Source organism: Pristiophorus japonicus, chromosome 20, assembly GCF_044704955.1.
Source record: "Pristiophorus japonicus isolate sPriJap1 chromosome 20, sPriJap1.hap1, whole genome shotgun sequence".
Taxonomy (NCBI): domain Eukaryota; kingdom Metazoa; phylum Chordata; class Chondrichthyes; family Pristiophoridae; genus Pristiophorus; species Pristiophorus japonicus.
The window spans coordinates 89,839,755-89,866,428 of NC_091996.1; the positions used below are offsets into that span (position 1 = coordinate 89,839,755).

Consider the following 26,674-nt stretch of genomic DNA (forward strand, 5'->3'; position numbering starts at 1 on the left):
CGGCTAAAGGGATCAGGGGATATGGAGAGAAAGCAGGAATGCAGTACTTAAGTTGAATGATCAGCCATGATCATATTGAATGGTGGTGTAGGCTCGAAGGGCCGAATGGCCTGCTCCTGCACCTATTTTCTATGTTTATATGTTTTTTTGAAATAGTGCCATGGGAATTTTTAAGTCCTCCTGAGAGAGAGCTCCCTCCCTCAGCACTGCACTGGGAGTGTCAGACTAAATTTTTGTGCTCAAGTCCCTGGAGTGGGACTCGAACCCATAACCTTCTGACTCAGAGGCGAGTGTGCTGCCCTGTCGAGCCCCCTCAGAATCATACGTTTCAATGAGATCACCCTGTCATTTTTCTAAACTCTAGTCAGGGAGACTAGAACTAGGGGGCACAGCCTCAAAATACGGGGGAGTCAATTTAAAACCGAGTTGAGAAGGAATTTCTTCTCCCAGAGGGTTGTGAATCTGTGGAATTCTCTGCCCAAGGAAGCAGTTGAGGCTAGCTCATTGAATGTATTCAAGTCACGGATCGATAGATTTTTAACCAATAAGGGAATTAAGGGTTACGGGGAGCGGTCAGGTTAGTGGAGCTGAGTCCACGGCCAGATCAGCCATGATCTTGTTGAATGGCGGAGCAGGCTCGAGGGGCTAGATGGCCTACTCCTGTTCCTAATTCTTATGTTCTTATTATGTTCCATTGAGTACAGGCCCAACCTGCTCAACCTTTAGACTACCCCTTCATCCCAGGAATCAACCTGGTGAACCTTCTCCGAACAGCCTCCAATACAAATATATCCCTCCTTAAATAAGGAGACCAAAACTGTACGCAATACTCCAGATGTGGTCTTACCAACGCCCTGTACAGTTGTAGCAGGACTTCCTTGCTTTTCTACTCCATCCCCCTTGAAGTACTGTGTACAGGCCTGATCTCCTTACCTCAGGAAGGATATACTTGCCATAGAGGGAGTGCAACGAAGGTTCACCAGACTGATTCCTGGGATGGGGGGATTGTCCTATGAGCAGAGATTGAACAGACGAAGCCTATATTGCCTAGAGTTTAGAAGAATGAGAGGTGATCTCATTGAAACATGTAATTCTTAACGAACTTGACGGGGTAGATGCAGGGAGGATGTTTCCCCCGGGCTGAGGAGTCTAGAATCAGGGGTCACAGTCTCAGGATAAGGGGTCGGCCATTTAGGACTGAGATGAGGAGAAATTTCTTCACTCAGAGGGTGGTGAATCTTTGGAATTCTCTGCCCCAGAGGGCTGTGGAGGTTCAGTCTTTGAGTATATTCAAGGCTGAGATCGATAGATCTTTGGCAATGAAGGGAATCAAGGGACATGGGGATTGGGCGAGAAAGTGGAGTTGAGGTAGAAAATCAGCCACGGTCTCATTGAATGGCGGAGCAGGCTTGAAGAGCCTCCACCAGTTCCTATTTCTTATGTTCTATCCCACATTACAACAGTGACTACATAACAAAAGCACTTCAAAGGCTGCAAAGCACTTTGAGACGTCGGGTGGTCGGGAAAGGTGCTACACAAATCCAAGTCTTTCTTATGTTCTTATAGAACCTCGGAGGCCACACAGAAAGTTGAAATCCCCCGTTTATCTCAAGACGCTCACATGAATGGCTTATGGTTTAGGATTGTTGAGGCAAGAGCCCTTTCCCAATCTCCAGGCCCTCCTGACCTCTGGCAGCTGGAGGTGACGTGGCTGGGGTGGGGTGTAAGGGAAGGAGAAAGCGCGTGCTGGTCACGATACTCCAGCGATCATGAGATGCAGGGCTGGCTTGATGGTCCAGCTGGTAAGTTAGGGGGAAAAAAAAAACCCAAGCATAAATAGAAGTGAGCAGCCTGGAATTAGTGGGCCCAGATAGTGAAAGCTCTGGGAACACACGTAGTCCGTAAGTCACAGCTAGGATACCCCTGATTTAATTATCTGACAGCCGCACAACCAACACTGACCAGGGATCTCACTCGTGGTCAAATTTAACAGCTGGTTATCCTTTATTTACAATCAGGGGCTAAGCGGTTTTCATATCTTCCCAGACACGGCCCCCCCAAAACACCCGCCGGAACTCTGCTATGATATCCTTAATTATCACCTTGCAAAATGATTACGTAGCAACATAGAAAATAGGTGCAGGAGCAGGCCATTTGGCCATTCGAGCCTGCACCACCATTCAATAAGATCATGGCTGATCATTCACCTCAGTACCCCATTCCTGCTTTCTCTCCATACCCCTTGATCCCTTTAGCCATAAGGGCCACATCGAACTCCCTTTTGAATATATCTAACGAACTGGTCTCAACAACTCTCTGCGGTAAAGAATTCCACAGGTTCACAATTCTCTGAGTGAAGAAGTTTCCCCTCATCTCGGTCCTAAATGGCTTATCCTTATCCTTGGACTGTGACCCCTGGTTCTGGACTACCCCAATATCGGGAACATTCTTCCTGCATCTAACCTGTCCAGTCCCTGATTGGGATTACGGATTACGGAGACGTGGCTCCAGGATGATCAGGGCTGGGAACTCAACATCCAGGGGTATTCAACATTCAGGAAGGATAGAATAAAAGGAAAAGGAGGTGGGGTAGCATTGCTGGTTAAAGAAGAGATTAATGCAATAGTTAGAATGGACATTAGCTTGATGATGTGGAATCTATATGGGTAGAACTGCAGAACACCAAAGGGCAAAAAACGTTAGTGGGAGTTGTGTACAGACCTCCAAACAGTAGTAGTAATGTTGGGGAGGGCATCAAACAGGAAATTAGGGGTGCATGCAATAAGGGTGCGGCAGTTATAATGGGTGACTTTAATATGCACATAGATTGGGCTAGCCAAACTGGAAGCAATACGGTGGAGGAGGATTTCCTGGAGTGCATAAGGGTTGGTTTTCTAGACCAATATGTCGAGGAACCAACTAGGGGGGAGGCCATCTTAGACTGGGTGTTGTGTAATGAGAGGGGATTAATTAGCAATCTCGTTGTGCGAGGCCCCTTGGGGAAGAGTGACCATAATATGGTGGAATTCTGCATTAGGATGGAGAATTAAACAGTTAATTCAGAGACCATGGTCCAGAACTTAAAGAAGGGTAACTTTGAAGGTGAATTAGCTAGGATTGATTGGCGAATGATACTTAAGGGGTTGACTGTGGATGGGCAATGGCAGACATTTAGAGACCGCATGGATGAACTACAACAATTGTACATTCCTGTCTGTCGTAAAAATAAAAAAGGGAAGGTGGATCAACCGTGGCTATCAAGGGAAATCAGGGATAGTATTAAAGCCAAAGAAGTGGCATACAAATTGGCCAGAAATAGCAGTGAACCTGGAGACTGGGAGAAATTTAGAACTCAGCAGAGGAGGACAAAGGGTTTGATTAGGGCAGGGAAAATGGAGTACGAGAAGAAGCTTGCAGGGAACATTAAGACGGATTGCAAAAGTTTCTATAGATATATAAAGAGAAAAAGGTTAGTAAAGACAAACGTAGGTCCCCTGCAGTCAGAATCAGGGGAAGTCATAACGGGGAACAAAGAAATGGCGGACCAATTGAACAAGTACTTTGGTTCGGTATTCACTAAGGAGGACACTAACAACCTTCCGGATATAAAAGGGGTCAGAGGGTCTAGTAAGTAGGAGGAACTGAGGGAAATCCTTATTAGTCGGGAAATTGTGTTGGGGAAATTAATGGGATTGAAGGCCGATAAATCCCCAGGGCCTGATGGACTGCATCCCAGAGTACTTAAGGAGGTGGCCTTGGAAATAGCGAATGCATTGACAGTCATTTTTCAACATTCCATTAACTCTGGATCAGTTCCTATCGAGTGGAGGGTAGCCAATGTAACCCCACTTTTTAAAAAAGGAGGGAGAGAGAAAACAGGGAATTATAGACCGGTCAGCCTGACCTCAGTAGTGGGTAAAATTATGGAATCAATTATTAAGGATGTCATAGCAGTGCATCTGGAAAATGGTGACATGATAGGTCCAAGTCAGCATGGATTTGTGAAAGGGAAATCATGCTTGACAAATCTTCTGGAATTTTTTGAGGATGTTTCCAGTAAAGTGGACAAAGGAGAACCAGTTGATGTGGTATATTTGGACTTTCAGAAGGCTTTCGACAAGGTCCCACACAAGAGATTAATGTGCAAAGTTAAAGCACATGGGATTGGGGGTAGTGTGCTGACGTGGATTGAGAACTGGTTGTCAGACAGGAAGCAAAGAGTAGGAGTGAATGGGTACTTTTCAGAATGGCAGGCGGTGACTAGTGGGGTACCGCAAGGTTCTGTGCTGGGGCCCCAGCTGTTTACACTGTACATTAATGATTTAGACGAGGGGATTAAATGTAGTATCTGCAAATCTGCGGATGACACTAAGTTAGGTGGCAGTGTGAGCTGCGAGGAGGATGCTATGAGGCTGCAGAGCGACTTGGATAGGTTAGGTGAGTGGGCAAATGCGTGGCAGATGAAGCATAATGTGGATAAATGTGAGGTTATCCACTTTGGTGGTAAAAACAGAGAGACAGACTATTATCTGAATGGTGACAGATTAGGAAAAGGAGAGGTGCAACGAGACCTGGGTGTCATGGTACATCAGTCATTGAAGGTTGGCATGCAGGTACAGCAGGCAGTTAAGAAAGCAAATGGCATGTTGGCCTTCATAGCGAGGGGATTTGAGTACAGGGGCAGGGAGGTGTTACTACAGTTGTACAGGGCATTGGTGAGGCCACACCTGGAGTATTGTGTACAGTTTTGGTCTCCTAACCTGAGGAAGGACATTCTTGCTATTGAGGGAGTGCAGCGAAGGTTCACCAGACTGATTTCCGGGATGGCGGGACTGACCTATCAAGAAAGACTGGATCAACTGGGCTTGTATTCACTGGAGTTCAGAAGAATGAGAGGGGACCTCATAGAAACGTTTAAAATTCTGATGGGTTTAGACAGTTTAGATGCAGGAAGAATGTTCCCAATGTTGGGGAAGTCCAGAACCAGGGGATACAGTCTAAGGATAAGGGGTAAGCCATTTAGGACCAAGAGGAGGAACTTCTTCACCCAGAGAGTGGTGAACCTGTGGAATTCTCTATCACAGAAAGTTGTTGAGGCCAATTCACTAAATATATTCAAAAAAGAGTTAGATGTAGTCCTTACTACTAGGGGATCAAGGGGTATGGTGAGAAAGCAGGAATGGGGTACTGAAGTTGCATGTTCAGCCATGAACTCATTGAATGGCAGTGCAGGCTAGAAGGACCGAATGGCCTACTCCTGCACCTATTTTCTATGTTTCTATGTTTCTATGTCCCGTCAGAATTTTATATGTTTCTATGAGATGCCCTCTCATTTTTCTAAATTCCAGTGAATACAGGCCCAGTCAATCCAGTCGAAACATAGAAAGTAGGAGCAGTAGGCGGCCATTCAGCCCTTAGAGCCTGCATCGCCATTCAATATGATCGTGGCTGATCCTCTATCTCAACACCATATTCCCGCTTTCTCCCCATACTCCTTGATGTCTTTTGTGTCTAGAAATAAGATCATAAGAAATAGGAGCAGGAGTCGGCCATACGGCCCCTCGAGCCTGCTCTGCCATTCAATAAGATCATGGCTGATCCGATCATGGACTCAGCTCCACTTCCCCGCCCACTCCCCATAACCTCTTATCGTTTAAGAAACTCTATTTATGTCTTAAATTCATTTAATGACCCAGCTTCCACAGCTCTCTGGGGCAGCGAATTCCACAGATTCACAACCCTCTGAGAGAAGAAATTCCTCCTCATCTCAGTTTTAAATGGGAGGCTCCTTATTGTAAGATCATGTCCTCTCGTTCTAGTCTCCCCCACCAGTGGAAACATCCTCTCTGCATCCACCTGTCAATACCCCTCATAATCTTATATGTTTCTATAAATCCATCTATCTTCCTCTTAAATATATTCAGTGACTTGGCCTCCACAGCCTTCTGTGGTAGAGAATTCCACAGGTTCACCATCCTCTGAGTGAAAACATTTCTCCTCATCTCGGTCCTAAATTTCCTACCCCGTATTCTGAGACTGTGACCCCTTGTTCTAGACTTCCCAGCCCAGGAAACATCCTCCCCGTATCCAGTCTGTCCAACCACGTCAGATTACAAAGACCCCAGCCACTCGCATTGAAGGAACCCGTGAAAGACGGCACCTCCGACAGTGCGGCGCTCCCTTAGCACTGCCCCTCTGACAGTGCGGCGCTCCCTCAGTACTGCCCCTCCAACAGTGCGGCGCTCCCTCAGTACTGCCCCTCCGACAGTGTGGCGTTCCCTCAGTACTGCCCCTCTGACAGTGTGGCGCTCCCTCAGTACTGCCCCTCTGACAGTGCGGTGCTCCCTCAGTACTGCCCTTCCGACAGTGGAGCACTCCCTCAGTACTGCCCCACCAACAGTGCAGCGCTCCCTCAGCACTGCCCCTCTGACAGTGCGGTACTCCCTCAGTACTGCCCCTCCGACAGTGCGGCACTCCCTCTGTACTGCCCCTCTGACAGTGTGGTGCTCCTTCAGCACTGCCCCTCCAACAGTGTGGCGCTCCCTCAGTACTGCCCCTCCAACAGTGCGGCGCTCCCTCAGTACTGCCCCTCTGACAGTGTGGTGCTCCTTCAGCACTGCCCCTCCAACAGTGCGGCGCTCCCTCAGTACTGCCCCTCTGACAGTGCGGCACTCCCTCAGTACTGCCCCTCTGACAGTGTGGTGCTCCCTCAGCACTGCCCCTCCAACAGTGCGCGCTCCCTCAGTACTGCCCCTCCAACAGTGCGGCGCTCCCTCAGTACTGTCCCTCCAACAGTGCGGCACTCCCTCAGCACTGCCCCTCCGACAGTGCGGCGCTCCCTCAGCACTGCCCCTCCAACAGTGCGGCGCTCCCTCAGCACTGCCCCTCCGACAGTGCAGCGCTCCCTCAGCACTGCACTGGGAGTGTCAGCCTGGATTATATGCTCAAGTCCCTGGAGTGGGACTCGAACCCACAACCTTCTGACTCAGAGGCATGGGTGCTGCCCACTGAGCGACAAGAGAGAAAAAAAACAATTTCCTTGAATAGCATCAATGATGGCGATTAATAGCAATGCCACGTCCAGATTCGTTATTTTCCTGTGGCACTTGCGATGGTCAATTGATCTAACAATAAGATTTGTTAGGCAGGGAAGTGGAGCTGAGTCCATGATTGGATCAGCCACGATCTTATTGAACGGCGGAGCAGGTTCGAGGGGCCGAATGCCCGACTCCTGCTCCTATTTCTTATGTTCTTATACAAGATGGCGATGGAGTTAAGATTTCAGACACTCCCTCCACGGGGCCCTCTAATGGCCAGAGCTTGCATCTACATTGTGACAGCTGACTTAGCAAAATCAATTGTGAAATACCGTCACGGCAATGTACAACAGTAAATAGTGAAAGAAATAAATGACCAAAAATCGTGATAACAGGAATAAGGTTTGTGGACAAGACAGTGTTGCCGTCGACAAGAATTTTTTATATATAGATATGTAGCCACAACCCTTGACATACCACTCTCCGTCTTTCGAATGAGACGTAAAAAATCCCACGGGCACTATTTTGAAGAAGAGCAAGTAAGTTCTCCCCGGCGTCCTGGCCAATATTGATCCCTCAACCAACATAACAAAAACAGATTATCCAGTCATTACCTCATCGCTGTGTGTGGGAGTTTGCTTATGCGCAAGTTGGCTGCCGCGTTTCCCACATTACAACAGGGACTACACTTCAAAAGTACTTCATTGACTGTGAAGCGCTTTGAGACGTACGATAGTCGTGAAAGGCGCTATATAAATGCAAGTCTTTTTATCGGGTTCCCTTTCCGTTGTTCATCATTACACAGGATTGCATTATTTTGCCGGCCTCCTTCTCTGGGAATCCCTCGGCTACAAGCTGATCAGTTGTCAGCTCTCTGCAGTCGAGGAAGTGTGCATGAGAGTCATCGTCATAGGCAGTCCCTCGGGGTCGAGGATGGTTTGCTTCCACACCAAAAATGAGTACTCAGGTGACCGATGAACTCACTTTAAACGGTGGAAGATGCCTGTGCGTCTTTTAACCTGGAGTGGCCGTTGCACACCAGCCACCACACGGGCTTGACAGAGCAAGGTCTTGGTCCAATGGCAAGGAGATCCAAGATGACTGGAGACCAAGCTCTGCCACATGTGCCAATACATACACACACCACACACTCACACATACTCCTACTGTCCTTCTTCCCACAGGACCTCGTAGGGATTCATAGGGATGTATGAGCGATGATTCCTCGTCTGAAGCCGCTCGTCACCCGTGGGTGAACCAGCTACCAGTCTCCAGTTCCTGTCTGCCCTTTTCCCTGCTCCCTTTTCTTGGCTAGATCGGGTATCCGACCCATTGGGCTGCATTTTCGGCTTTGATGGTCTCGGGGCGGTAATGGCGGCGGGGCGATAAAGTTAGCGCCCGGGAACAGTTTGCGCCTCAGTGGGTGAGTTTGGGCAGCTGGGCCCCGAGTCAGGGGGGCGCAGCGCTAAGGGAGGCGTTGTACACCTCTCTCGGGGCGTTAGCGTGGGATGCTCCCGAGCTAAAGAGCCGGGCCGGGAGCGCTCCCAGAGGACACCTGGGAGGCGGAAGGGGAAACTAAAATAAATGCCACAAAAACATTCCCAATACACAGCCCACAACACAACACAAAGCGCAGAAAGAATATACAAAGGAGAAATTATCGCACTTACCTCAGGAGTCCGTTACTCACCTCTCCGCTGCCGGGATGGTGAGACCGCCCTGATTTCCCGCCTGCCCGCCCCAGAACTCCTCACCCCCGCCATTGCCGCCGCTCCGGGACATAAAACGGGTGGCGGAGAGGAGCCGAAAATCCAGGTTGTGCCTCTTTATCATAGAATCATAGATTAATACAGCACAGAAGGAGGCCATTCAGCCTCTTGGGTCTGCGCCCGCTCTTTCGAGGAGCGATCCCATCAGTCCCACTCCCCCCGCTCTTTCCCTATATCCCTGAAATTTTTTTCTTCTTCTAAGTACTTATCCAACTCCCTTTTGAAAGCTGCGATTGAGTCTGCCTCCACCACCCTCTCAGGCAGCGCATTCCGGATCCTAACCACTCGCTCCGTAAAAAGGTTTATCCTCGTGTCGCCTTTGGTTCTTATGCCAATCGCCTTAAATCTGTGTCCTCTGGTTCCCGACCCTTCCACCAATGGGAACAGTTTCTCCCTGTTTACTCCAGCTAAATCCTTGAGGATTTTAAACACCTCCATCAAATCTCCTCTTAACCTTCTCTGCTCCAAGGAGAACAACCAACAGAATGGAGGTATTCGTTGTGCATGCACGGCCTCTGAGGTCAGCTTGTAGGACCCACCTAGGTGCCCGTGTCCTAACTCACACCGAGTCCCGCTCACCCATCATCCCCTGAGCTCGCTGACCCCGTGTCCTAACTCACACCGAGTCCCGCTCACCCATCATCCCCTGAGCTCGCTGACCCCGTGTCCTAACTAGCACCGAGTCCCGCTCACCCATCACCCGCTGTGTTCGCTGACCCGTGTCCTAACTCGCACCGGGTCCCGCTCACCCATCACCCCCTGTGTTCGCTGACCCGTGTCCTAACTCGCACCGAGTCCCGCTCACCCATCACTCCCTGTGCTCACTGTCCTGTGTCCTAACTCGCACCGAGTCCCGCTCACCCATCACCCCCTGTGTTCGCTGCCCCGTGTCCTAACTCGCACCGAGTCCCGCTCACCCATCACCCCCTGTGCTTGCTGCCCCGTGTCCTAACTCGCACCGAGTCCCGCTCACCCATCACCCCCTGTGCTCGCTGCCCCGTGTCCTAACTCGCACCGAGTCCCGCTCACCCATCACTCCCTGTGTTCGCTGACCCGTGTCCTAACTCGCACCGAGTCCCGCTCACCCATCACCCCCTGTGCTCGCTGCCCCGTGTCCTAACTCGCACCAAGTCCCGCTCACCCATCAGCCCCTGTGCTCGCTGCCCCGTGTCCTAACTCGCACCGAGTTCCCACTCACCCATCACCCCCTGTGCTCGCTGACCTACATTGGCTCCCGGTTAAGCAACGCCTCGATTTCAAAATTCTCAACCTTATTTTCAAATCTCTCCATGGCCCCTCGCCCCCTCCCTATCTTTGTAATCTCCTCCAGTCCCATAACCCCCCCAAGATGTCTTCGCTCCTCTAACTCTGCCCTCTTGAGCATCCCTGATTACAATCGCTCCACCATTGGTGGCCATGCCTTCTGTTGCCTGGGCCCCAAGCTCTGGAACTCCCTCCCTAAACCTCTCTTTGCTCCTTCAAGATGCTCCTGAAAACCGACCTCTTTGAACTAGCTTTTGGTCACCTGCCTTAATTTCTACTTACACGGCTCGGTGTCAAATTTTTAGCGCATAATACACCCGTGAAGCACCTTGGGACGTTAAAGGCGCTATATAAATACAAGTTGTTGTTGTTGTTGTTATAAGAACATAAGAATTAGGCGCAGGCGTCGGCCATTCGACTCCTCAAGCATGCTCCGCCATTCAATAAGATCATGGCTGATCATCGATCTCAACTCCATTTTCCCACCCGATCTCCATATCCCTCGATTCCCCGAGACTCCAGAAATCTATCTATGGTTATGGTGTCAGGTGGAATAGCAAGTGATCACCTCCAATGTAGGATCCTATAAATCCCCCGGGAGGACAGACGCACCAACATCAGCGTCCTCGACCAGGCCAACATCCCCAGCATTGAAGCACTGACCACACTTGACCAGCTCCGCTGGGCGGGCCACATTGTTTGCATACCTGACACGAGACTCCCAAAGCAAGCGCTCCACTCGGAACTCCTTCACGGCAACCGTCCAAAGGTGGACAGAGGAAACGTTACAAGGACACCCTCAAAGCCTCCCTGATAAAGTGCAACATCCCCACCGACACCTGGGAGTCCCTGGCCAAAGACCAGTCCGCCCTAAGTAGAGGAAGAGCATCCGGGAGGGCGCTGAGCACCTTGAGTCTCGTCGCCGAGAGCATGCAGAAATCAAGTGCAGGCAGTGGAAGGAGCGTGCGGCAAACCAGACTCCCCACCCACCCTTTCCTTCAACCACTGTCTGTCCCACCTGTGACAGAGACTGTAATTCCCGCATTAGACTGTTCAACCACCTGAGAAGTCACTTTAAGAGTGGAAGCAAGTCTTCCTCGACTCCGAGGGACTGCCTATGATGATGATGATGACCTCCAATGTGATGCTAAAGATGCAATAAGCACCCGAAGTAGCCGAACAACCCTCAAGGGAGGCAGAAAACCGGGGATATTTTGTCAGTGGTTTGAAGCAATCCTTCACATACCCAAGGCTACAGATTACATTTGGAATGGATTAGAGTAAAGCCGACACGTTTGGCAAATATTGACATTACTGCAAGGAGGGAAAAAAGTGCAAAGGCCACAATTGCTTAACCATTATATAAAAGACGAAGGGTCAAAATGACACCCGACAGTGGATTTAGACTGGGGCCAGGACATTTATTTACTTACGTTTGAAAGCCTTTTGAAATGGTGTTGGATTGGCAGTCCAGTGCTGACACGTGCAAGTTTGGCAAATTACAGATCTTAGTCAGTCAGTGGCTCAATGTGTAGCACCCGCGCCTCTGAGTCAGAAGGTTGTGGGTCCAAATCCCACTCCAGGGACTTGAGCACAAAAAAAACCAGGCCAACACTCCCAGGGCAGTGCTGAGGGAGCGCCGCACTGTCGGAAGGGCACTACTGAGGGAGCGCTGCACTGTCGGAGGGGCACTATTGCGGGAGCGCCGCACTGTCGGAGGGGCAGTACTGAGGGAGCGCTGCACTGTCAGAGGGGCACTATTGAGGGAGCGCCGCACTGTCGGAGGGGCAGTGCTGAGGGAGCGCCGCACTGTTGGAGGGGCAGCGCTGAGGGAGTGCCGCCCTGTCGGAGGGGCAGTACTGAGGAGGCTGCGCACTGTCGGAGGGGCAGTACTGAGGGAGCGCCACACTGTCGGAGGGGCAGTACTGAGGGAGCGCCACACTGTCGGAGGGGCAGTACTGAGGGAGCACCAAATTGTCGGAGGGGCTGTCTTTTGGATGAAACATTAAACTGAGGCCCCGTCTGCTGTTTCGGGTGCATGTAAAAGATCCCATGGCAGTATTTCGAAGAAGGAGTTATCCCCGATGTCCTGGGGCCAATATTTATCTCTCAACCAACTGAAAACAGGTTACCTGGTCGTTACCTGGTCATTATCACATTGCTGTTTGTGGGAGCTTGCTGTGCGCAAATTGGCTGCCACGTTTCCCACATTACACTATTGACCGCACTTCAAAAGTACTTCATTGGCTGTAAAACGCTTTGGGACGTCTGGTGGTCGTGAAAGGCGCTATATAAATGCAAGTCTTTTTATTCTGCACCTGTCAAACCCTAAAGCAACACCCTATCTATAAATGCCACGATTCACAACTTGAACAATATTAAAAGCATATGTCTACAAAAAGATGAAAGAAAGCTCATCATCCTCTTCTGGTTTCTTCTGACCTTGAGATTATCTGGCTTCTGTACAAGAGGAAAGCCAGTCAATTTCTTCCCTCTCTCTCTAACTTTCCCCTGCTCCACAACCACTCCCGGAGCTGTCTGTCCCTGTGAATCCAGCCTCCCTTCCCTTGCCCTACCGTCACCAGTCATGCTCCCGTCCACGCTGTGAAATTACTTCCCTAAACCGCCCTCCGTCTCCGCCTCCCCGCGCCTCTCTCCCTCCTTCTCCCCCTTTTCGAACCCTCCTTCAACCCACATCGTTCCCTTCTAATCTCTCACTCTTTGACTCAAAGTCCATTGTTTGACTTCGCGCCTCGGTGAAAAATCTTGGGGCGTTTTCCGCATGGAAGCCGTGATATACAGGGTACGTTAGCGTCCTCTACCAGGCCAACATCCCCAGCATTGAAGCAGTGACCACACTTGATCAGCTCCGCTGGGCGGGCTACACTGTTCGCATGCTAGACACGAGACACCCAAAGCAAGAGCTCTACTCGGAACTCCTTCACGGAAAACGAGCCAAAGGTGGACAGGGGAACCGTTACAAGGACACTCTCAAAGCCTCCCTGATAAAGTGCAACATCCCCACCGACACCTGGGAGTCCCTGGCCAAAGACCGTCCAAAGTAGAGGAAGTGCATCCAGGAGGGCGCTGAGCACCTCGAGTCTCATCGACGAGAGCATGCAGAAAACAAGCGCAGGCAGCGGAAGGAGCCTGCGGCAAACGAGTCCTACCCACCCTTTCCCTCAACGACTATCTGTCCCGCCTGTGACAGGGACTGTGGTTCTCGTATTGGACTGTTCAGCCACCTAAGGACTCATTTTTAGAGTGGAAGCAAGTCTTCCTCGATTCCAAGGGACTGCTTATGATGATGATACAGGGTATTGGTGAGGCCACACCTGGAATACTGCGTACAGTTTTGGTTTCGATATTTACGGAAGGATATACTTGCTTTGGAGGCAGTTCAGAGAAGGTTCACTCGGTTGATTCTGGAGATGAGGGGGTTAACTTATGAGGAAAGGTTGAGTAGGTTGGGCCTATACTGATTGGAGTTTAGAAGAATGAGAGGTGATCTTATTGAAACGTATAAGATTATGAGGGGGCTTGACAAGGTGGATGCAGAGAAGATGTTTCCACTGATGGGGGAGACTAGAACTAGAGGGCATAATCTTAGAATAAGGGACCGCCCATTTAAAACTGAGATGAGGAGAAATTTCTTCTCTCAGAGGGTTGTAAATCTGTGGAATTTGCTGCAAGAGAGCTGTGGAAGCTGGGACATTGAATGAATTTAAGACAGAGATAGACAGTTTCTTAACCGATAAGGGGATAAGGGGTTATGTGGAGCGGGCGGGGAAGTGGACCCGAGTCCATGATCGGATCAGCCATGATCGTATTAAATGGCGGAGCAGGCTCGAATGGCCGTATGGCCTTTTCCTGCTCCTATTTCTTATGTTCTAAAATATACACCGGTTGTTGGGGTGGTGAGAATTATTAATACTGTTCAGAGCCAATTTAAGATTTTTTGGGTGGGATGGGGGGGGAGGGGGGAGCAACAAGAACATCGGGGGTCCCTCTGTCAGTGTTCCCCACGCCTCCCCCCCCGCCCCACCTCCCCACCTCCGGTACAACCTGCCCTCAATCTGCTCTCTCAGGTGGACGTAAAGGATTCCATGGCACTATATCGAAGGGGAGCAGGGGAGTTATACTCGTTGTCCCGCACTGTAATGTACGCACTGTGCATATGCTCACAGGTTAGTTGAGCTGTTGAATTGGGAATGGCTTAACCAGTCACGTGATGTTCACAAGACTCAATAAAACCCCGGCCAGTTGGGTTCGGGTGATCCACGATGGGGCAGGTGGTTGTGAGCCTGGTGAATGAACTGGTAATGTGTAGCGTGATTGCTAAACCTTTGCTAATAAACCAACTCGTTCTTAATAGCAATGTGTTGTGGTGAACTCTTAAGCAACGAATCCATGAAGCAAAGACATTACAATTGCCAACTGAGAGAGACTTCTAACAGTGACAGTAATTGAGGACTGAACGTGCATTTACATAGTACCTCTCTGATCCTCATGATGTCCCAAAGTGCTTCACAAGGCTTTGAAGTGTAGTCGCTGCTGTTAATATGGGCAAACACAGCAGCCAATTTCATGCAGAGCAAGTTCCCACAAACAGCACTCAGATAAATGACCAGTCAATCAGTTTCAATGGCACTGATCGCGGGTTAAAATGTTGGCTAGGACACCAAGAGACCAGCCCTGTTGTTCTTCGTCTAGCGTCGTGGGATTTTTTTTGTGGCCACCTGAACAGGCAAACGGAGCCTCGATTCAGCGTCTCATCCGAAAGCGGGCTGAAGTAACAACAACAACCTGTATTTGTATAGCGCCTTTAATGTAGTAAAACGGTCCCAAGGCGCTTCGCAGGAGTGCTGCAAGACAAAGATTTGACATCGAGCCACATAAGGAGAAATTAGGGCAAGTGACCAAAAGCTTGATCAAAGAGGTCGGTTTTAAGGAGCGTCTTGAAGGAGGAAAGAGAGGTAGAGAGGTTTAGAGAGGGAATTCCAGAGCTTGGGTCCCAGGCAGCTGAAGGCACGGCCACCGATGGTGGAGTGATTATAATCAGGGATGCTCAAGAGGGCAGAATTAGAGGAGCACAGATATCTCGGGGGATTGTGGGGTGGAGGAGATTGCAGAGATAGGGAGGGGTGAGGCCATGGAGGGATTTGAAAACAAGGATGAGAATTTTGAACTCGAGGCATAGCTTAACTGGGAGCCGATGTAGGTCAGCGAGCACAGGGGGTGATCGGTGAGCGGGACTTGGTGCGAGTTAGGACACGGTGAGCACACGGCGGGATAGATGAGCGGGACTCGGTGCGAGTTAAGACACAGGTCAGTGAGCACAGGGGGTGATGGGGGAACGGGACTCGGTGCGAGTTAGGACACGGGGCAGCGAGCACAGGGGGTGATGGGTGAACGGGACTCGGTGCAAGTTAGGACACGGGGCAGCGAGCACAGGGGGTGATGGGTGAACGGGACTCGGTGCGAGTTAGGACATGGGGCAGCGAGCACAGGGGGTGACGGGTGAGCAGGACTCGGTGTGAGTTAGGACACGGGGTCAGCGAGCACAGGGGGTGATGGGTGAGCAGGACTCGGTGCGAGTTAGGACACGGGGCAGCCGAGTTTTGGAAGACCTCTAGGTTACGTAGGATAGAATATGGGAGGCCGGCCAGGAGTGCGTTGGAATAGTCAAGTCTAGAGGTAACAAAGGCACGGATGAGGGCTTCAGCAGCGGATGAGCTGAGGCAAGGGCGGAGACGGGCGATGTTACGGAGGTGGAAATAGCAAAAGGCAGAAATTGAACTCTTGGAAATAAGGTCCTACACAGGACGTTATATGTTTAAATATACACAATATTTTAATGTACATACAGCTGATCTACAGTGTCTCAGCATTAGTACTGAAGTCTCCCATCCCCACTTCACGTCCGACCGAGTTAGTGCGCATCACTCCTACAATGTTTACCAGTGGATGAGTTAAGCAAATAACAAAGATCTGAGGCGTGATAGCTTAAAAATGGCAAAGACGTGAACCTCTCGCTTCCCATGGTCGCAGAACTCTACCAAAACAAAACGGTGCCCCCAAGAGCAGGCTACGCCTTCGATAAGACACTGTCTGCAGCAGATTTGTCAAACTCCTCAGGTGCGGCCGTCTCTTGTCCATGAGTTCAGAAAAAACGGCGCGTCCTTAAATCCCGAGCACCCGGGTTTAACAGAGTCTCTGCGGCCGAGCTGTCTAGATGGTGTAGAGCTGGATGAGCAGCTTTCCCTGTCGAACATTATATTCCAAATGAACCAGGCCATCCTCTCCTTTTCCCCTTTGTTTCCTTCTCTCTCTCTCTCTCTCTCTCTCTCCCCGTTCCTTGTTGGTGCTATACATTTTTTTTGTGCTTAGTATGCAAAGGTGACAGCTTATAATCTGCGTCGGAAGCCCCTCCAGAGTCTGCTGGCGTTCATCTGGGCCGTCAGCTCGTGGCCAAGTTGCAGGCTGCTGTGTTGAGCATAAACAGTCTAACTTTCCCTTGCAGGAAATTTAAGTACACATGAAAAATGGTTCTCAGCGTTCTCGTGTTGAAGGTGGTCAGCAGCTGTGGCTCCCGGTTAAGGACATCCTGCACAAAAGCAAACAAGTATTTGTTTAAGGTAAAGAAAGACTTGTATTTATATAGCGCCTTTCACAACCACCGGACGTTTCAAAGCGCTTTGCAGCCAATGCAGTTATTTTTTGGGAGTGTAGTCGCTGTTGTAATGTGGGAAACACAACAGCCAATTTGTAAGCTCCCACAAACAGCAATGTCATAGTGACCTAGATAATCTGTTTTTGTGATGTTGATTAAGAGATAAATATTGGCCCCAGGACACCTCCACTGCTCATCATCGAAATAGTGCCGCGGGATCTTTTACGTCCACCCGAGAGGACAGAGAGGGGTCTCGGTTTAACGACTCATCCGAAAGACGGCACCTCCGACAGTGCGGCGCTTCCTCAGTACTGCCCCTCCGACAGTGCGGCACTCCCTCAGCACTGCCCCTCCGACAGTGCGGCACTCCCTCAGCACTGCCCCTCCGACAGTGCGGCGCTGCCTCAGCACCGCCCCTCCGACAGTGCGGCGCTCCCTCAGCACCGCCCCTCCGACAGTGCGGCGCTCCCTCAGCACCGCCCCTCCGACAGTGCGGCGCTCCTTCAGCACCGCCCCTCCGACAGTGCGGCGCTCCCTCAGCACTGCCCCTCCGACAGTGCGGCGCTCCCTCAGCACTGCACTGGGAGTGCCAGCTTGGATTTATGTGCTCAAGTCCCTGGAGTGGGACTCGGAACAGAGGCGAGAGAGTGCTGCCCACTGAGCCACGGCTGACTAAGATCCCTAACTTGCACGTGTCAGCACTAGAATGCCAATCGAAGCCTACGAGGGTTATGCTGATAGATTTAGATGAGGTAAGACGGGAGGAGCCTCGAGTGGAGCATAAACGCCGGTATGGACCGTTTCTTTTTTAAAAATTCATTCACGGGATGTGGGCAAGGCCAGCATTTATTGCCCATCCCTAATTGCCCTCGAGAAGGAGGTGGTGAGCCATTTCAGAAGGCAGTTAAGAGTCAACCACATTGCTGTGTGTCTGGAGTCACGAATAGGCCAGACCGGGTAAGGGCAGCAGATTTCCTTCCCTAAAGAGACATTAGTGAACCAGATGGGTTTTTCCAAACAATCCGGTAGTTTCTAGCTTTTAATTCCAGATTTTTTACTTAATTAACTGAATTTAAATTCCCCAGCTGCCGTGGTGGGATTTGAACTCATGTCTCCAGATCATTAGTCCAGGCGTTTGGATTACTAGTCCAGTAACGTAACGTAACCACTACGTTACCGTTCCCAATATGATTCTGTGTAAATACTCCAAACATAACTTGGTAACGGAGAGGGTTTTAACGGCAGTCACTGTGCTGGTGAGCGCGGGGGCGTGTGTTTGGTAACGGAGAGGGTTTTAACGGCTATCACTGTGCTGGTGAGTGGGGACGTGTGTTTGGTCACGGAGAGGGTTTTAACGGCAGTCACTGTGCTGGTGAGCGCGGGCGTGTGTTCGTTAAAGGAGAGGGTTAACGGCAGTCACTGTGCTGGTGAGCGCGGGCGTGTGATTGGTAACGGAGAGGGTTTTAACGGCTGTCACTGTGCTGGTGAGCGCGGGCGTGTGTTTGGTAACGGAGAGGGTTTTAACGGCTGTCACTGTGCTGGTGAGCGCGGGCGTGTGTTTGGTAACGGAGAGGGTTAACAGGTGTCACTGTGCTGGTGGGCTGGCATGTTTGGTAATTCTTAACTATATTGACATGCACTTGGTTTTGAGTGCCTTTGCAAACCTGCTGTGTAACAACTGCGTCAGCCTGTCTGTGACCCCGTGGGCCCTATTTCTTGCCCTTTCACCTCACATTTCTTGCACCATTCCTACAATACTGATACAGGGACTAAATGTACGACAGGTTGAGGTACAATTAAGATTTTTCAGCGCTGATTTTGCGCAGCAAGAAAGACTTGCATTTATATAACGCCTTTCACGACCACCATATGTCCCAAAGCGCTTCACGGCCAATGAAGTACTCTATGAAGTGCAGTCACTGTTGTAATGTGGGAAACGCAGCAACCAAAACGCGCACAACAAGCTCCCACAAACAGCAACATGTTAATGGCCAGATATTCTGTTTTTTTGTTATGTTGATTGAGGGATAAATATTGGCCCCCATGACAACGGGAAGAACTCCCCCTGCTCTTCTCCAAAATAGCGCCGTGGGATCTTTTACGCCCACCTGAAAGGGCAGACGGGGCCTCGGTTTAACGTCTCATCCAAAAGACGGCACCTCCGACAGTGCGGCGCTCGCTCAGTACTGCCCCTCCGACAGTGCGGCGCTCGCTCAGTACTGCCCCTCCGACAGTGCGGCGCTCCCTCAGTACTGCCCCTCCGACAGTGCGGCGCTCGCTCAGTACTGCCCCTCCGACAGTGCGGCGCTCGCTCAATACTGCCCCTCCGACAGTGCGGCGCTCCCTCAGCACTGCCCCTCCGACAGTGCGCCGCTCCCTCGGTGCTGCACACTTGTGTGATGGCAGGACCAGGGTAAGTCTGCCTCAGGGACACTTCTTCTCCCCCAACTTCTCCCCCAACTCTCCTTGGGGCTCAGTCACTCATTCACTCTAGTGACAGCCTCAGTGGGTAGCACCCTTGCCTCCGAGTCAGAAGGTTGTGGGTTCGAGTACCACTCCAGGGAGTTGAGCACAAATCCAGGCTGACACTCCCATCATCATCATCATCATAGGAAGTTCCTCAAAATCGAGGAAGACTTGCTTCCACTCTAAAAGTGAGTTCTCAGGTGGCTGAACAGTCCAATATGGGAATTACAGTCCCTGTCACAGGTGGGACAGACAGTGGTTGAGGGAAAGGGAGGGTGGGACTGGTTTGCCGCACGCTCCTTCCGCTGCCTGCGCTTGCTTTCTGCACGCTCTCGGCGACAAGACTCGAGGTGTTCAGCGCCCTCCCGGATGCTCTTCCTCCACTTAGGGCGGACTGGTCTTTGGCCAGGGACTCCCAGGTGTCGGTGGGGATGTTGCATTTTATCAAGGAGGCTTTGAGGGTGTCCTTGTAACGTTTCCTCTGCCCACCTGGGGCTTGCTTGCCGTGTAGGAGTTCCGAGTGGAGCGCTTGCTTTGGGAAGTCTCGTGTTGGGCATGCGGACAATGTGGCCCGCCCAACGGAGCTGGTCGAGTGTGGTCAGTGCTTCGATGCTGGGGATGTTGGCCTGGTCGAGGACACTAACATTGGTGCGTCTGTCCCCCCAGGGGCTTTGCAGGATCTTGCGGAGACATTATTGGTGATATTTCTCCAGCGACTCCCAGTGCAGTGCTGCGGGAGTGCTGCACCGTTGGAGGTGCCGTCTTTCAAATGAGGTTAAACCGAGGCCCCTGGTGAACGTAAAAGATCCCACGGCCACTATTTCGAAGAAGAGCAGGGGGAGTTATCCCCGGTGTCCTGGGGCCAATACTTATCCCTCAATCTACATCACAAAAACATTATCTGGTCACTATCACGTTGCTGTTTGTGGGAGCGTGCTGTGCGCAAATTGGCTGCCGCGTTTCCCACATTACAACAGTGACTACACTCCAAAATTACTTAAATCGGCTGTAAAGCGCTTTGGGATGTCCTGAGGCTGTGAAAGGCGCTATATAAATGCAAGTCTTTCTTTCTACGTTTTTCTCAACAACATGATCAGCACTCACTGTCTAAAATCGTCCTTCACGATAACCTACAGAGAGTTACAATGAACAAAAGATGTCAAATATTCATTGTTTTATTTTTGACACGGCTGTGATGCTTACAGGCATTGTTTAATGAAGATAAACAATGTACAGGGCATTTGACATTTTACAGCGTCTTATCTATGGGCCATTTAAAAATAGATGCAGATTTAAGGCCTCAGCTAATTACAGCAAATATTGCTAAAAATGGGTCCAGTTTGGGGAAGTGACGATGTCTGCACAAACAGTGCAGCCAAAACAACTAATTGTCTCGGCCTCTTGTAGCTCTGCACTGTTGCTTAGTGTTGCATTCCTACTGGGCCCTGGGGCCTTTAACCTTACAGTCCCGTTCCACCATTGTCACTGCCTAGTGCTCTCCGACTCTCTCGCCGCACATGACAGTGCCACTGTGCCAACAGGCACGAATCACCTGCTCATTTCTTTTTAATATTCATTCAAGGGATGTGGATGTAGCTGGCAAGACCAGCATTTATTGCCCATCCCTTGAGAGGGTGATGAGCCACATTCTTGAACGGCTTCCTCGGCCATTTCAGATGGCATCTTCATCATTATAGGCAGTCCCTCGAGTCGAGGATGACTTGCTTCCACGTCAAAAGGTTCACAGGTGTTTCAATGAAGGACCTAATATTCCGGATCCCAAACTACATCCCGAAGGGTGGAAGATGCCTGTGCGTGGATTTTTTTAACGTGGGGTGGCCGTTGCACACCAGCCACCACACGGGGCTTGACAGAGCGAGGTCTTGGTCCAGTGGCAAGGGTTGACCAGGACGACTGGAGACCAGCTCTGCTGCACGGACCCAGTGCGCGCACATTTCGCACAGTGTGTGGGCTGGGCCCGTGCTGCCCCTGGGCCCCCGAACTCACATCTCTCCTGGGCCCCGATCACATCCCTCTGCGAACTCTCGCCGCTCCTCCACCCCGACCTTGCTGCTCCTGCTGGGCCTGCCCACACTGCAGTCAGCCGTTGCCTTCCTGCAGCAGCACGCGCTGCTCCCTGCAGTGGCATACTGCCGCACACTGCTCCCTCCAATGGCCCCCGCCTGCTGATGGTCTTGCAGGCCGGGACCGCGCCGATTTCCGGGCAGGGCCACTGCACGCTGCTCCCTCTAATGGTCCCAGCCTGCTGATGGTCTTGCACGCGGGCAGCTAAGAGCCAACCACATTGCTGTGGGTCTGGAGTCACATATAGGCCAGACTGGGTAAGGGCGGCAGATTTCCTTCCCGAAAGGACATTAGTGAACCAGATAGGTTTTTAACGACAATCCGGTAGTTTCATGGTCACCATTATTGACACTAGCCCTGCACAGGAGTGCGGCCTAGATTTATGTGCTCAAGTCTCTGGAGTTGGACTCGAACCCACAACCTTCTGACTCAGAGGCAAGTGTACTGCCCACTGATGAAAGAGGCAGATGAGGGGGCTTGACGAGGTGGATGCAGAGAGGATGTTTCCACTGGTGGGGGAGGCTAGAACTAGAGGGCATGATCTTAGAATAAGGGGCCGCCCATTTAAAACTGAGATGAGGAGGAATTTCTTCTCTCAGAGGGTTGTAAACCTGTGGAATTCGCTGCCTCAGAGAGCTGTGGAAGCTGGGACATTGAAAAAATTTAAGATAGAGATAGACAGTTTCTTAACCAATCAGGGGATAAGGGGAGCGGGTGGGGAAGTGGAGCTGAGCCAATGATCGGATCAGTCATGATCGTATTAAATGGCGGAGCAGGCTCGAGGGGCCGAGTGGCCTACTCCTGTGCTCCTGTTTCTTGTGTTCTTATAAAAGAGGCAAAACAAGCGCACAATATCGGCATATGGAAATGTAGACACGATAATTCATTCGGGTCTCTGCGAACGAACATGCGAAGGCTTGAAAGCAATGGTGTGATTGTGCTTGAATTTTCTGACCTAGCCACCCACCAATCTTATTCCAGCAAAGCTAATCCTTAGAGAGAAAGTTGTGCTCCATCCAATAAACTGTTGATTGCATCCCGAGGTTAATATCCTGTGGCCCCCCCGTATGGGGAGTGAGCAAGTGACAGGATGGGTTACGTGACAGGGAGCAGGAGCGAGGCCCACAACTGTTTTTTTTTCTTCTTTCCATCTGTCTTTCCCAGTGTCAATATTTGAAGGTTGCTGCCGGGTTAAACGGCCGGATTTAATGGGAAAAAATAAAGTGCCTTTATTGGAAAAGGGGTAAGGGAGGGTCACTGAAACAAGCTGAAAAGTTAAGTGACGCTGAGGTCTGGAGGTGGTGGGAGCGGAATGAGGGGGTTGTTGGGGAGGTCGCAAGGAGACCATCTTGAAAGGGAACTCGTCACTGCCATCACTGGAGGTTTGCAAAGTCACCGCATCAGCAGAGGGGGTGGAAATTCGGCCTGTGTCCGCCTCTGTTCGCGCCCCAAAGGGGCGGTAATGGCAGCGGTATCGATTTCCGGGTGGCCAGCCTCCAGTGCCCCACCGGGACTGTTGGCGCCGGGTTTTGCAGGGGGCGAGGAGCATTACTGCCCGGGAGAGAACAGAAATAGGAGCAGGAGTCGGCCATTCGGCCCCTCGAGCCTGCTTAGCCATTCAATAAGATCATGGCCGATCCGATCATGGAATCAGCTCCACTTCCCTGCCCGCTCCCCATAACCCTTCACTCCCTTATCGCTCAAATATCTGTCTGTCTCCGCCTTAAGTACATTCAATGACCCAGCCTCCACAGCTCTCTGGGGCAGAGAATTCCACAGATTTACAACCCTCTGAGAAGAAATTCCGCTTCATCTCAGTTTTAAATCGGCCTCTTATTCTGAGACTATATCCCCGAGTTTTAGTTTCCCCTATGAGTGGAAATATCCTCTCTGCATTGTCAAGCTCCCTCATTATCTTATATCTTTCGATAAGATCACCTCTCATTCTTCTGAACTCCAATGAGTAGAGGCTCAACCTACTCAACTTTTCCTCGTAAGTCAACCCCCTCATCCCCGGAATCAACCTAATAGAAACATAGAAACATAGAAAATAGGTGCAGGAGTAGGCCATTCGGCCCTTCGAGCCTGCACCACCATTCAATGAGTTCATGGCTGAATATGCAACTTCAGTACCCCATTCCTGCTTTCTCGCCATACCCCTTAATCCCCCAAGTAGTAAGGACTACATCTAACTCCTTTTTGAATATATTTAGTGAATTGGCCTCAACAATTTCTGTGGTAGAGAATTCCACAGGTTCACCACTCTCTGGGTGAAGAAGTTTCTCCTCATCTCAGTCCTAAATGGCTTACCCCTTATCCTTAGACTGTGACCCCTGGTTCTGGACTTCCTCAACATTGGGAACATTCTTCCTGCATCTAACCTGTCTAAACCCGTCAAAATTTTAAACGTTTCTATGAGATCCCCTCTCATTCTTCTGAACTCCGGTGAATACAAGTCCAGTTGATCCAGTCTTTCTTGATATGTCAGTCCCGCCATCCCGGGAATCAGTCTGGTGAACCTTCGCTGCATTCCCTCAAGACCAAGAATGTCCTTCCTCAGTTAGAAGACCAAAACTGTACTCAATATTCCAGGTGTGGCCTCACCAAGGCCCTGTACAACTGTAGTAACACCTCCCTGCCCCTGTACTCAAATCCCCTCGCTATGAAGGCCAACATGCCATTTGCTTTCTTAACCGCCTGCTGTACCTGCATGTCAACCTTCAATGACTGATGTACCATGACACCCAGGTCTCGTTGCACCTCCCCTTTTCCTGATCTGTCACCATTCAGATAATAGTCTGTCTCTCTGTAATGAACCTTCTCTGAACAGCCTCCAATGCAAGTATATCCTTCCTTAAATACGGAGGCCAAAACTGGCGAGCCGGTGTGCAACACCCCTGGTTGTGACACCGTTCTGAAATTTGTTTTCTGGGGGGGCCTCGTAGCGCGCCCCCTAGTGGGACCGCCTGGAAAAGCAGGCAGTCCGAGCTGTTCTGGCCGTGGTGAGGGAAGAAACGTCTACCTGAGGTAAGTGTGTGATTGTTTTATTTTGTGATTTATGTTTATGTGGCTTTAGTAAGGTATTGAGTACATTTTTGATGTTCCTTTTGCCACTTTGTTTTTCCCCCACAGGGAAGCCTCTCTTAGAGCACTTCAAGGCCAGCTCTTTACCTCGGGATTTTCAGTCGCTCAGCCGGTCGAGCGCCCTAAGAGAGGTGTGTATCGCCTCCCTTAGTGCTCCGCCCCACACTCAGGGCCCAGTTGGTGAATTCTGTGGCTGCAGATGCAAACCATTTCCCGGCGCAGAATTTGTCTTCACGAAGGAAGAAACAAATAACCTTCCGGAAATACTAGGGGACCGAGGGTCTAGCGAGAAGGAGGAACTGAAGGAAATCCTTATTAGTCAGGAAATTGTGTTAGGGAAATTGATGGGATTGAAAGCCGATAAATCCCCGGGGCCTGATAGTCTGCATCCCAGAGTACTTAAGGAAGTGGCCCTAGAAATAGTGGATGCATTGGTGGTCATTTTCCAACATTCTATAGACTCTGGATCAGTTCCTATGGATTGGAGGGTAGCTAATGTAACACCACTGTTTAAAAAAGGAGGGAGAGAAAACGGGTAATTATAGACCGGTTAGCCTGACATCAGTAGTTGGAATCAATTATTAAAGATGTAATAGCAGCGCATTTGGAAAGCAGTAGCAGGATCGGTCCAAGTCAGCATGGATTTATGAAAGGGAAATCATGCTGGACAAATCTTCTAGAATTTTTTGAGGATGTAACTAGTAGAGTGGACAAGGGAGAACCAGTGGATGTGGTGCATTTAGACTTTCAAAAGGCTTTTGACAAGGTCCCACACAAGAGATTAGTGTGCAAAATTAAAGGACATGGTATTGGAGGTAATGTATTGACGTGGATAGAGAACTGGCTGGCAGACAGGAAGCAAAGAGTGGGAATAAACGGGTCCTTTTCAGAATGGCAGGCAGTGACTAGTGGGGTACCGCAAGGTTCAGTGCTGGGACCCCAGCTATTTACAATATACATTAATGATTTAGATGAAGGAATTGAATGTAATATCTCCAAGTTTGCAGATGACACTAAGCTGGGTGGCGGTGTGAGCTGTGAGGAGGATGCTAAAAGGGTGACTTGGACAGGTTACTCCATGGCAGATGCAGTATAATGTAGATAAGTGTGAGGTTATCCACTTTGGTGGCAAAACAGGAGGCAGAATATTATCTGAATGGTGACAGATTAGGAAAAGGGGAGGTGCAACGAGACCTGGGTGTCATGGTACATCAGGCATTGAAAGTTGGCATGCAGGTACAGCAGGCGGTGAAGAAGGCAAATGGCATGTTGGCCTTCATAGCGAGAGGATTTGAGTATAGGAGCAGGGAGGTCTTACTGCAGTTGTACAGGGCCTTGGTGAGGCCACACCTTGAATATTGTGTTCAGTTTTGGTCTCCTAATCTGAGGAAGGAAGTTCTTGCTATTGAGGATGTGCAGCGAAGGTTCACCAGACTGATTCCCGGGATGACGGGACTGAGCTATGAAGAAAGACTGGATTGATTAGGCTTATATTCACTGGAATTTAGAAGAATGAGATGGGATCTCATACAAACATATAAAATTCTGACAGGACTGAACAGGTTAGATGCAGGAAGAATGTTCCCGATGTTGGGAAAGTCCAGAACCAGGGGTCACAGTCTAAGGATGAGGGGTAAGCCATTTAGGACCGAGATGAGGAGAAACTTCTTCACTCAGAGAATTGTGAACCTGTGGAATTCTCTACCACGAAAGTTATTGAGGCCAGTTCGTTAGATATATTCAAAAGGGAGTTAGATGCGTTAGAAAGGGATCAAGGGGTATGGAGAGAAAGCAGAAATGATCAGCCATGAACTCATTGAATGGTGGTGCAGGCTCGAAAGGCCGAATGGCCTACTCCTGCACCTATTTTCTATGTTTCTATATTACCGCCATTAGCACCAGAATTAGCCTCCGCCCTTCTGATCGTGCTGTCAGAACCTGAGGGAACCAAACTGTTCAAATCACTTGTTAATTTGTATGGTTGTGGTGTTGGATAATTTTTGTTTAAACGGTGAATAATGATGACGTGGAGGAGTTACTGAGCCAGGCAATGTGTTGAGAGTTGAGTGATTATCAACACACATGCAGTCACTAACCTATCAGGCCCACTAACTGCTTACACTCTGATTATTATTGACCTGTATGTCTGCTGATGTAGCAACTCCTTCCGGTCACAACCCTGTTTTTGCCAAATTTCTCTCCTCCCCCGCTCTCCTCTCCAAAAGCCGTTGACTCCTGCTATGACAAGGTCATCATTGAATCATAGAGATTTACTGCATGGAAGGAGGCCATTCGGC

At 50.2% G+C, this 26,674-nt stretch overlaps 1 protein-coding gene and 1 long non-coding RNA gene across 5 annotated transcripts in view; one reads left to right on the forward strand and one right to left on the reverse strand.

Moving 5' to 3' along the window:
* The window catches only part of LOC139232671 (uncharacterized), a 44,222-nt gene that overhangs the window by 5,528 nt on the left and 12,020 nt on the right, over window positions 1-26,674 (forward strand). The window contains exon 1 of one of the 2 annotated variants that reach the window (XR_011588066.1): window positions 16,558-16,707. The exons of the other annotated variant lie outside the window; for it this stretch is intronic. This is a non-coding gene — a long non-coding RNA (uncharacterized lncRNA). Of the gene's footprint in view, window positions 1-16,557; window positions 16,708-26,674 lie in introns of those variants that run through there. 2 annotated transcript variants of the gene reach the window in all.
* The window catches only part of epoa (erythropoietin a), a 51,941-nt gene continuing 41,164 nt past the window's right edge, over window positions 15,898-26,674 (reverse strand). For all 3 annotated transcript variants that reach the window (XM_070863134.1, XM_070863135.1, XM_070863137.1), the window contains exon 5: window positions 15,898-16,676. In XM_070863134.1, coding sequence (XP_070719235.1) covers window positions 16,530-16,676 — 147 coding nt within the window. In that variant the 3' untranslated portion in view covers window positions 15,898-16,529. The remainder of the gene's footprint in view (window positions 16,677-26,674) is intronic.